The sequence below is a fragment of the Cebus imitator genome, unplaced genomic scaffold, assembly GCF_001604975.1.
Source record: "Cebus imitator isolate Cc_AM_T3 unplaced genomic scaffold, Cebus_imitator-1.0 Scaffold125, whole genome shotgun sequence".
NCBI lineage: Eukaryota > Metazoa > Chordata > Mammalia > Primates > Cebidae > Cebus > Cebus imitator.
Window position 1 is genome coordinate 1,952,273 of NW_016107440.1, and position 12,423 is coordinate 1,964,695.

Genomic DNA, 12,423 nt, shown 5'->3' on the forward strand with positions numbered 1-12,423 from the left:
TTCACGATGGTTACTGATCATGTCTGCCACTCATTCATCTAAGACCAAGGGGCCCACCTGGCCCCAGAGCCTGCACCTCGGATTGTCATTCGATTCCTGCCTGGTCTTTTCCAGGCCCTTAATTAGTTTCCGCAACAGGAGAGGGTTCCTCTTCCGTGTTCTCGCCCATTCACGTTCCCATTCATCCTCCCCGGATGTGACGACCCTAGGCTCCCACACCCCTCCATGAAAGACCACCCAATTCCACCATTTCACTTAGGCTTCTTGGCGCAGCCTCTATCAAGGAGCTCTGTCCCATAGCTGTATCGCCCAAGCAGCCACTCTGTTCAGACGCTCCTATCCTCCATCCCTGAGACCCGGTGCGGGAGCGCAGCCGACGAACCTTTCCAGCCGCCTGCTTCCCGGCAGGTTGCGCCCAGGGGCGGGGCGGGGGTTTGTGCGCGTCGTCTTCCGGGAAGAACTTTACGATACATTGACCGGCGTTTTACGACAGACGTGGTTGCTTTGTGGCTGTCAGCTTTTCCCGTGGTCTTAGTTCGTGGCTGCATTTTTATCCCTGGTGGCTTGCTACGGCGGCGGCGGCGCAGAAATGAGGCAGAAGCGTAAAGGTGCGAAAGGGGAAGGAGGTGTGAAAAAGGGGTGGTCCGAAAGGGGCGAACGCGCAGGCATTCGGATGCTGAACCGAACTTTTCCTGCGAGATTCCGCTCCCCAGTCCTGTCAGTCGCCCCGCCCCCTAGGATCAGTCTGTCCGTTCCTGACCCCTGCCTTTTCGTTTTTCCTTTTGTGCTTTTGGAGCACCCTACCTTTCCTCTCTCTGCTTTAGCAGTCACTTGATGTCCTTTGCTTGAATGGTAGGGAAACCTTTATTCCAAGATATGCCCTCCGAGGAGTTAACGTTGTGGGACTTGTCATTTGTTAAGGTTTGTTTCACGACACATTTGACATGTTAGTTTATTTTAAAGCTTTATGTTAAAATATGAAAAAATTATCCTTGGATTCAGTGTAACAGTTGTGCATGCAATTATTCCCATTTTTATTACAGCCTGAGTTGGCATGGAGCAGTTCCACCTTTGGTTTTTCAACAGGATGGATTCAAATTTTAAGTTTCTTTCACAGGTTCTGTTCATATTTCTGTACACTCATTTGGCCGGTTGGTCTAATCATGGTAATGGTTGTCAAAATAACAGCTACCATTTATTGAGTCTGTGTTATGAAGTCGGTATCATTTCCATTTTACAGATGAAGAAGCTGAGATTCAAAGAGTTAAGTAACTTTCCCAGCCAAAAATTATACTTAGGTGTGGCGCTGGTTGGTTAGGCTATCTGTGAGCTCAAAAAACATAAAATGAAAAAGAAATACATCGTTCATCATTATGCCTCTTGACAGTAATTGCTGTTTTTCTTTCTTCCACGCAACAAATCCAGGTGTCCAAGTTACCTTTGATTGGGTCTTGTCACATTTGCAAGCCCTAAGTTAATTGGTTAGCTCACTCTAACTTGCTCCTTCTCAAGCGGTCAGGCTTCTTTTAGCCGCTTCTCTCACCAAGTGATGTTGGTTTTTATTTAGAAATTGCCTCTTGGAATAGTTTTATTCCTCTTCATTCTGGCCGCCAACCTCCTAAACCACCTTCATCACTAATATTTGAATGGTATTTTAGCTTGCATATACATTATTTGCATCTTAGAATGGTTTTGTGAAATTTGGATGTATTATGCGAATTTTACAGACCAGGAAATGGACGCTTAAAAAGTTGATTTTGATCAGGTGCAGTCGCTCTATGCCGGTAATCCCGGCACTTTGGGAGGCCAGGGTGGGTGGATCACTTGAGGTCAGGAATTGGAGACCAGTTTGGCCAACATGGTGAAACTCCGTCTCGACTAAACATGCAAAAATTAGCGGGGCATGTTGGCAGGCGCCTGTAATCCCCACTACTTGGAGGCTGAGACAGGAGAATCCCTTGAACCTGGTGGGAGGTGGAGATTGCAATAAGCCAAGATTGTACCACTGCACTTCAGCCTGGGTGACTGTGCAAGAATCTGTCTCAAAAAAAAAAAAAATTGTTGATCTTTTCCTTTACCGCACAGCTAGTAGGGATTGAGACTGGATCCTGTCTTAGGTTTCCTGGGTTTTTAAAACAATGTTGCTTTTCAATAGCCATTTGCATAGTATCCAGATTATATGTATTCTTTTCACTTTCTGAATCGTTCATTCTTTGTGCCAATACTGTACTTATCTTCCTTAAACATTACTTTCATCTATTTCCAAAGTTAAGAATATGTCATTCTTTACTGTCAATTGCATTCCATTTCAATGCTTTTGCCTAGTGGCTAGGGTCCCCTGAAATCTGTTGTTTACTAAACCCTGTTAGAAAGTTGCGTTCTACTTAGGCTGTGCTCCTTCACACGAAGATAGGTAGTTCCTATGCCTGACATTATTTCTTCTGGATTGCCTTCTTTTTTGCATCTCCAAATCTTGCCTATCTTTAAAGATCCCTGTGCCGTTTCCTCCATGAAGCCTTTTCCTACTCATTTACTCGCCTATCTTTAAAGATCCCTGTGCCGTTTCCTCCATGAAGCCTTTTCCTACTCATTTACTCTTCCAGTTCCTGAAACACCCAAGAGCTACACAAGTGGTTCTCAAATCTTATCTCTTCTTAACAGCTGATTTGCTTTTACCCTCCCAATAAATTCTTACGCAGAACCTCAATATATAAACAGCTGAAAGCAGAGCTGCTGTGGTGGAAATAAAGAGACTCCCTCCTTTTTTTCCCTCCTCCCTTATTTTCCTCTTCCCTTCCCCCTTCCTCAGCCATGACCACCACCTGTCCTACCTCTATTACATGGCCCCGGAGGCAGCTCTGTAAAACTCTGGAAGTGCTGAGTTACATGGTTTGGAAAGCATTTAGCCTTTGATTATAGACAGACTTCATTTCTCTCAAAAACAGTAGTGTATGTGTTAGCGTTGCCTCATTAAATTAGAGACAATGTGGTCTCTAATGTGGTACAGTGGTCTAAATGTGGTCTAAATGTGGTGCAGTGAAAAAAGCATGGAAGTTGTGGTGTAAAGAGTTGGACTTGAGTTTTGGCTGTGCTATTTACAATGGCTTGGTAACTTGCCTTAGCCTCATTTTTCACATCTATAAAATGGGATAACAGTACCTGCCTTCAGTGTTACTTTAAGTGTTCAAATGGGATGCAGAAAATGTGAGGGTTCCGTAACTGCCAGGGCCTTCCATCCACACTTTTCCTTATCTTTTAGCTTTCTCTATGGTACAGGTCCTCAGCCCCCTGGACCACAGACCAGGACTGGCTCATGGCCTGTTAGTAACCCGGCTGCACAGCAGAAGGTGAGCAGCAGGTGAGGGAGTGAAGCTTCATCAGTATTTACGGCTACTTCCCATCACTCATATTACTGCCTAAGCTCCGCCTCCTGTCACATCAGCAGTGGCATTAGATTCCCAGAGGAGCCCAAACTCTGTTGTGAACTGTGCTTGTGGTGGATCTAGAGTGTGTGCTCCTTATGAGGATCTAATGTCTGATGATCTGTCACTGTCTCCCATCACCCCCAGATGGGACCATCTAGTTGCAGGAAAACAAACTCACCGATTCTACGTTATGGTGAGTTGTATAATTAGTTCATTACATATTACAATACATTAATAAGGGAAATAAAGTACACAATAAATGTAATGTACTTGAATCATTCTAAAACCACCCTGCTCCCCTGGTCTGTGGAAAAATCGTCTTCCGCGAAACCAGTCCCCGGTATGAGTAAGGTTGGGAACTGCTGCTCTACTGGCAAGAAGCTTGCTTGCCAACAGCTTCCAAGCTGATACTCCACAGCTTTTGTCCCTGGAAAAAGACTGGCATTTTTTGCCTCGAACAAAATAGCTGCCGTTGGCCTGGCTTAGAGTTATGCTCATCCTTGAATAAGTTCTTGAACTGTGCTTGCATGGATTGGGTCATACAAGAACCTGTCAGCTTCTGCTGTTGCTTTGGATGAGAACGGGCACCCCACTTGCTAGGAGAAGTTCATGATGGTGGACAGACAATATTTTAGAAATGCATTAAGATTCTTAGGCAGATTAAGATTCTTAGACAGGTTTGAGTTTCAACTTTACTTTTTGATAGCATCTTTATGTAATAGGTGCATATTCTTGTTCTGTCTGCCTGTGAGAATCACCTGAATTCATGCATCTAAATGTTCTTTATGAACTCTAAAGTATTATGCAAATGTTAATAATTACAACCCCAGGAGATAAAGGGAAGAGAATTACTTTGGTCCTTTCCTGTATGATTAGGTGCTTTCTCCTCACGTTGTTTCTACTCCTACTTGTATCGTTTCCTGTATTTATCTGTAATCATCTCATAGTATATGTGCTTCTAAAGGGAGCTTTTCCCATATATATGTAAAGCCAGGTTTGTTTAAAGATACAAAAGATATGATCAAATTGTGAACAGTAGAGGTTTAGCATCTTCAACTTGAGCTGTTCATTTGGCATATTTGTGTGGTTTTGGAAGGAAAACTTCTACTAAATCAGACTGTATTTATTTATTTATTTTAATCCGACTTTAAAATCTGGATTGAATGATACAGTTTTTGACATTGTCGAATATTCACTTTCCAGGAGATCTCAGCCCTGCTGAGCTGATGATGCTGACTATAGGAGATGTTATTAAACAGCTGATTGAAGCCCATGAGCAGGGGAAAGACATCGATCTAAATAAGTAAGTGGATCTCGAAAGAGAGCAAGCTTTTCTTAGCTAGCAGATCTCTTTTATGAAATGATCTAGTACTACTTGTTTTCCAGCTCAAGTTTTACTTTAGTTGAGAATTTTAGCTTTCTGCCTTGCCTTGTCATTCATTTCTTAATGGCAAAATTGTCTCAGCTTAAGAATACTAATAGCTTGTACTGTTTATTGGGCACTTACTGTATTCCAGACACTGTTGCTAGTGCATTGTGTGTGTTAGTGTAGTTAATCCTCTGAGAATTCTGTGAGGTAGGTACTGATAACAGCCTCATTTGACAAGCGGGTAATCTGAGCCAGAGACTCGTTAAATAATTTGTCCAGGGTAAGTAACTGACAATTGGCGGAGCTGGGATTTGGAATTAGGTCAGCCGTCTCCAGAGCCCGTGTTCTGTGCTCCATCACTGCACATCCTAGTTTCCTTCTCTTCTGTCTTAGCTAAAGCAGCAGCTTTCTGCCAGGAAAGCCCTCCCTTTGGGGCCCCTGGTCTAATCCAACCCTCCCGTGCTGTAGAACCTCTTTGACACATTCACCCACTTCCTCTGCATAATCATGTACAGCTTGGACTTCCCTGCAGTCACAATTAAGAGTCATCTTTCATCTCTGCGTCTACTTTTTTTAAACTACAATGTATGTTCACTCTATGTAGATCTTCCCTAATGAAAGGTTCTCTCCCCATCCCCAGGTCATCACATACAGGAATGACCTTTCCTTAGACTCTATTCTCTGATACTTGAGATGCTGCAATATTTTACCCCTTCCTTGAATCCTTGTGTTAGTAAATATTTGCTATATATGTAAAGAAGTAAATAATTATCCTCTTTTGACTATAAAGATATTATTTTACTGATTTTTCTGCTATGTCTTCAACAGCTTTTCTTTCTGTTTCTGTTGGTTATATCCCTGATTTCTACATCTTACATATGTTTGTGGTTCTCTTTAATTTAGCACATCTAAAGCTAAAGCTGCCATCTTCCTTAAAACTCGCCCCTCCTCAGATGTCACCAGCCTGTTATTGGTCTCTCAGTCTGGCTTCAACCCGCTTTTCCAAGTTTTTAAACTTCTGTACCTTTACATTGAAAATCTTCTGCTTTCTATCAAGTTGGTCTACTTGTACTTCTTAAACTATATGCATTCCTCCTTTTGCATCTGTACATAAATCAGCCTGTCTGCTCTCCATGTCATCTGTGTCTTTGCTGACTGAGACATACTCTTCCTTCTGTGCTCCTTTTCCATGAATATCTCCCAGCACACATCAGATTCCTCTCTCAATCCTGGGAGCATTCATTGTTGGGGGGTGTGTGTGTGTGTTATGACATGTTTTAATCATTTATACATTAATTTTTTTTGCATGCCTGTCTGCAAACATTTAAACATAGAACATGAAAGGATGGTGCCTTACACCTTCTTCTAAATCTTCTTTTAAATATTAAAAAAAAAATTAAATGTCCTGAGTACCAAGCACTCAGGCAGCCTCCTGTCTGTGTTAGATACTCAGTTAACATTTGCGGACAACACAGATATTTCTAGGTGGATTAAAGTTAGAAGACGGGGTAACCATTAGCATTTGGCTAGCAGGCACAAAGAGAAGTTGGTAAAAAGAGTTTTTTAAACTTTCAAAAATACATACTTTATTTCCCATTTCATTCTGTGTAGCCATCCTTGATTTTTTTTTCTTAATTGTTGTTATTTTTTTTGTCTAAGACAGTAGTTTTCAGTGATTTCTTCCTCAGGACATTTAGCAATGTCTAGGGACATTCTTGAGTGTTACAACAGGAGACAGGAAGAAGGCTGGTAGTGGGTAGAGGCCAAGGCTGCTGCTAAACACCCCTCAATGCACTGGACACCCGCCACAGCAAATAACTGTCTGGTCCCAAGCATCAGTAGTGCTGAGGTCAAGAAAGTTGCAGTCAGAATAGTCCTTTGAAGCTGCAGCACTGTTCTGACCTAGATTAAATTTTGTCATTGTCTGGGGGACCTTTCTCCCTCCAGAGCCCTCTGGTTTTCTTTCTGGTACTAGAGAGCAGGAAGTAGTCATTCACTCATGAATTTTATTCTTCTGTTTCCCTGATACTCACAGATTTTTTTTTTTTTTTTTTTTTTTAGACTGAGTTTCGCTCTTGTTGCCCAGGCTGGAGTGCAGTGGTGCAATCTCAGCTCACCGCAACCTCTGCCTCCCAGGTTCAAGTGATTCTTCTGCCGCAGTCTTCCGAGTAGCTGGGATTACAGGCATGTACCACCATGCCTGGCTAAATTTGTATTTTCAGTTAGAGATGGGTTTTCTATTTGTTGGTTAGGCTGGTCTCGAACTCCTAACCTCAGGTGATCCACCCATCTCGGCCTCCCAAAGTGCTGGGATTGCAGGCGTGAGCCACCACACCCGACAGTATTCACAGATCTTAAAGCTACTTTTGTCACGTGGTGAAGGGTTAGGAGAATGACACTTCTTAATGATAATGCTTATAGATCATCCTTTTGGTAGCTGCTTCTTAAAATACCATGATCTTGATAATGCGACATACTTTACTTTCAGGGTGAAAACCAAGACAGCTGCCAAATATGGCCTTTCCGCCCAGCCCCGCCTGGTGGATATCATTGCTGCCGTCCCTCCTCAGTATCGCAAGGTCTTGGTTCCCAAGTTGAAGGCAAAACCCATCAGAACTGCCAGTGGGGTGAGTGATTCAATTCATGGAGTATCAACACACTGGGTATCTGTTCTGACAGAAGTCCTTGCCCTATGTACACCCATGTAGTAAGGTGGAGGGGTGGGTTCTAACAAATGAAGGCCCCATATCAGGATCTGTGCTGCAGTGGAGACCTGTGTGGAATGCGAGGAGAGCAGAGAGAGGAAAAAGATAAATTGTGATTAAAGGAGTAGATGATGTCTTGACGTCTTTAAAAGTATAGATTTAGGCTTGGTGACAATCACAATAGATAAATATTGGCCTTCTTAAGCTGGTAGCTTTCAATATAATTGATGCTTATAAAAGGTACTTTTGGTAGGTAGTTAATGGTGCAAAGTTATTCTGTATACGGTGATTGTGAGCACTGTGGAAGTCCGGAGGACAGCGATGTCCCTGCAGCAAATGGGGCTGGGAAGGCCCAGTAGAAAGCACAGAGCTTGCTTGACCCATAAGCCAGGAGGAGCAGGCCCGAAGCATCGCGGGAGCAAGGACACAGGAAGCTAAGGCACAGAGGTAGAAATGACGGGAAGGGTGTGGTGTATGCAGGGAATAGTGAGTATGCCAGACCGAAGGATGCTAACAGTTCGTTCAGGAGAGCAGGACTGTGCATTGAACAGGTAGTTTGGAATCAGCCAGTAAAAATCTTAAATGTCTGGCAAAGCAGCTAGGTAATAGGAAACAAAAGTTTTGCAATAGGAAGTAATGTAAACAAAGTAGATTTTCAGAAAATTAATATGGATACAACATACAGGGTAATTTGGAGACAGGAAGACTAGGTTAGATGCTCTTGGTATGATCTCAGTGTGCAGTGTTAAGGACCTGAGTTAGGATGGAGACACTAGGATGAAAGATACGAGTATGAGATACATGCAGGGAAATGGATAGAATTAAGACCTTCTTAACATATGGTCCCCAGAACCAAATTCTGTTCCCAAGGTGATCGCACAAGTTCTTTCTGTTATTTGAATTGGGATATTATATTCCAAGGTGCTTGTGTTGACTTGGTGACCATATCTCCTGGATCATGTTACATGTGTGGCTAATTAAACCCTAAAACTTTTACCTACAGTATACCACCAAGCCTCATATCCTCTTCTTTATACTTAAGTGTTTTTGTTTTGTTTGTATCTAGTGTAAAAAGCTTAAGAAAAACTAATAGTCCTTGCCCCTCACCTCCCTTTTTCTACCCTAGGGCAACCACTTTTAACTCTTGGCCAATTTCTTTAGCATTAATTTCCACATCCCTAAATAATAGATAAGTCTTGACTTGTTCTGTTATTTATTTATTTTTTTTTTCCCGAGACAGAGTCTTGTTTTGTCATCCAGGCTGGAGTGCAGTGGCATGATCTTGGCTCACTGCAGCCTCTGCCTTCCAGGTTCAAGTGATTCTCCTACCTCAGCCTCCCAAGTAGCTGGGACTACAGGCATGTGTCAGAACGCCTGGCTGATTTTTGTATTTTTAGTAGAGACAGGGGTTTACCATGTTGGCCAGGCTGGTCTCGAACTCCTGACCTCAAGTGATCTGCCCGCCTTGGCCTCCCAAAGTGCTGGGATTACAGGCATGAGCCACTGCCCAGCCGACTTTTTAGGGTTAAGCATTATGTGTGGGCATGCCACTAAAGAAGACAAAAGCTTAGCAACTTTTCAGCCTTACTGGTAAACCTAGACTTCTGTGATACCACCCTCTCTGTTTCTCCTGTGTCTGATCATTTCTGTTCTTTCTCTGAGTGCTACCCTTGTTGTGCTTACCTCAAAAAGTTGGTGTTTTCTGTCGTCCTGGACCCATTGTGTTCAGTACTGTACATGCTTTCTTTGACAACCTCATCGGTTTGATGGTTTTAGCATTGCTGTATGCTAACTCCTAGCATTAGCTGTTCCCTGAGCTTCAGACTCACGTCAGATTGTCAGTTAGGCATCTATCTTTTGACTGCTTAAGAACCTCCTCATGTATAACGTAACCAAAACTAATACCAGACCTGCTTATTCATCTTTCCTGTACATGTTAGTTCATGGTAGCACGTGCACCCAGTTCCCAACAAAATGTGAAATGCATTGTCCGTTTCTACTGCCACTGGTAGGAATGTTTTGGTCTTTATTATTTCTTGTTTAGATTATTTCAGTCATTTCCTTACTCATCTACGTTGTCCCACCTGCATAAAATGTGTCTTTAACAGTGTCACAAGAGTGATCTATGGAAAGTATCAGAAAGACACAACTGGTGGCCATTTTCTATCTATTACCGTTCTCACCTCCATGCTCTTATTCTTGCTGTTTCTCTGATGGTGCTTTATTTTATAGAGTAGTTTTAAATTACAGAGAAAAACAATTTTATATACTTCTTCTGGTGCCTTCACCCCATCCCAGTTTGTCTATTATTAATATCTTGCATTGTTTGGTACATTTGTTGTAATTGATGAACCGATATTGCTGCATTATTATTAACCAAAGCCTGTAGTTACATTAGAATACACTCTGTGTTCTACGTTCTGTAGGTTTTGCCAATGTATAATGTCACGTATCCCACTATTACAGTGCCGTATGAAATAGTTTCACTGCCCTAAAATCTCCTATTTGTCCCTCGTCCTCTCCATGCTCCAAATGTAACCTGACTACCACTGTTGTTTTACTGTCTTTATAGTTTGCTTTCTCCAGAGTGTCGTGTACAGTAGTAGGAATCATACAGCCTTTCCCCTTAGCAATATGCATTTAAGGTTCTGCCATGTTGTTTTGTGGCTTGGCAGCTCATTCTTCTTTTTTAATTGCTGAATGATATTCCATTGTATGGATGCACCACTATTTGCTTATTCCTTCATCTATTGAAGGACATCTCAATTTTTGGCAGTTAAACAAAGCTGTGTGAAGGTATTTATGTCAACCTTGAGTAACTGTCAAGAAGTGCAGCTGGTAGATCACAGAATAAGACTAGGTTTCACTTTGTAAAAAACTGCAGACTCTTCCAATGTGGCTGCATCATTTCACATTCCCACCAGCAGTGAGTGAGAGCTCCTATGCTCCACTTCCTTGCTAGCATTTGGAGTTGTTAGTGTTTTGGAGTTTATTTTATTTATTTATTTATTTAGAGACAGGGTTATGCCCTGTCGCTGAGGCTGGAGTGTAGTAGCATGATCGCAGCTCACTGCAGCTTCAACCTCCCAGGTTCAAGTTACCCTTCCACCTCAGCCTCCCGAGTAGCTGGGACAGCAGGCATGCATCACCACACCAGCTAATTTTTACATTTTTTGTGGAGACAGGGTTTCACCGTGTTATCTAGGCTGGTCTTGAGCTCCTAGGCTTAAGGGATCCTCTTACCTTGGTCTCCCAAAGTGCTGGGATTGTGGGCGTGAGCTGTGGTACCCAGCTAAAGTTTTGGATTTCAGCCATTCTCACAGTTGAGCCGTGGTATCTCCTTGTTGTTTAGTCTGTAATTCCCCAATGACATGGTGCTGAGCATCTTTCCATATACTTATTTGCCACTGTATATCTTCTTTAATGAGAGATCTCTTCACATCTCTTACCCTGTTCTTAACTGGATGTGTTCTTACTAAGTTTTAAGAGTTCTTTGTATAGTTTAGCTAAAAATGGTTTATCGGGTACCTATTATGCAGCTATTTTCTCCCAGTCTGTGACTGGTCTCTTCACTGGGTTTCTCAGAGCACAACTTTTAAGTAGAGACAGTGAGGTCTGTAACCCATTTTGAGTTTGTATTCAAGTTGTTTGTGTTTTCCTTGAAACACCATGGTTGTTAACGCTGATACATTCCTGTCATTTAACCCTTAGACCTCATTTAAGTTTCACCAGCCATTTCAGTAATGTCCCACAGAACCGAGCTCAGAATCACCTGTGGCATTTAGTGGTCATATCTCTTTAGTCTAGACATTTCCTTTGTCTTTTTTGCAGTCCATTACCTTAACGCTTTTGAAGATTTCAGGCAAGTCATTTTGTAACACGTGCCTCAGTGCGGGTTCATCGACTATTTGCTCATCATGAGATTCAGGTTATACGTCTTTAGCCTATGCATCACAGAAGCGGCACTGTGTTCTTCCCCTCGTCTCCCATCAGTGGTGCATAGGTGCCGTTTGTCCTATCACTGGGGTTTCTCATTTTCATCAAGGTGCTGTCCATCAGACTTCCTCTCTGTCAAGTTTATTTTTTTTCACTTTGTATTAAGAAGTGTTGTATGGAGAAATACTTGGGAACTAGGTAAATATCCTGTTTTTCATCACATACCCAGTTCACTCCTTTATTTGTATGAAGGAATTAAAGGTTTCCTATTTTGTGGGTTGTCATCTATTACTATCACTATTTATTTTGATGCACAAATTATTGCAGACTTGACCAGTGGGAGCCTTTTGAAGCTGGTTTCTATGTCTTTTTTAAATGTCCTCACTCTTTGAGCAGTTTTAGCTTTCTGGCGCAGTAAAATGTTCCAGGCTCAGCCAGGCGTGGTGGCTCATGGCTATAATCCCAGCACTTTGGAAAGTCGAGGCAGGTAGATCACCTGAGGTCAGGAGTTCGAGACTAGCCTGGCAAACATGGCGAAACCCAGTCTCTACTAAAAAAAAAAATACAAAAATATTAACCAGGCATGGTGGCACATGCCTGTAATCCCATCTACTTGGGAGGCTGAGGCAGGAGAATTGCTTGAACCCAGGAGGTGGAGGTTGCAGTGAGCAAGATCACGCCATTGCACTCCAACAGAGTAAGATTCTGTCTCAAAAAAAAAAAAGTTCAGGCTCATCTTAGACTTTCTTTGCTCCAGCCCTGGAATCAGCCATTTCCCCAAGGAGCCCTGGTTTCTTTTAGCGGGGAAGTATATTTAGAAACTAAGACCTGTGTACTAGGTGTGCTTACTGCTACTAGGGTATTGCTGCTGCCAGACTCTCTCAGTGGATCAAGCGAGGACATACGTATGTGTAGCTACATGCATACATGCACCATATACAGGTAACACATTTTCCTTTGTATTTATTTGTCAGTCTGCCATATGTTG

At 42.5% G+C, this 12,423-nt stretch overlaps 1 protein-coding gene across 2 annotated transcripts in view; it reads left to right on the forward strand.

The window, feature by feature from the left end:
• The first annotated feature begins 232 nt into the window (after nt 1–232).
• The window catches only part of ELP3 (elongator acetyltransferase complex subunit 3), a 98,054-nt gene continuing 85,863 nt past the window's right edge, over nt 233–12,423 (forward strand). The window contains exons 1-3 of one of the 2 annotated variants that reach the window (XM_017540426.2): nt 233–608; nt 4,629–4,728; nt 7,283–7,421. In XM_017540426.2, coding sequence (XP_017395915.1) covers nt 590–608; nt 4,629–4,728; nt 7,283–7,421 — 258 coding nt within the window. In that variant the 5' untranslated portion in view covers nt 233–589. The remainder of the gene's footprint in view (nt 609–4,628; nt 4,729–7,282; nt 7,422–12,423) is intronic. The other variant, XM_037742677.1, reaches the window with a different exon arrangement.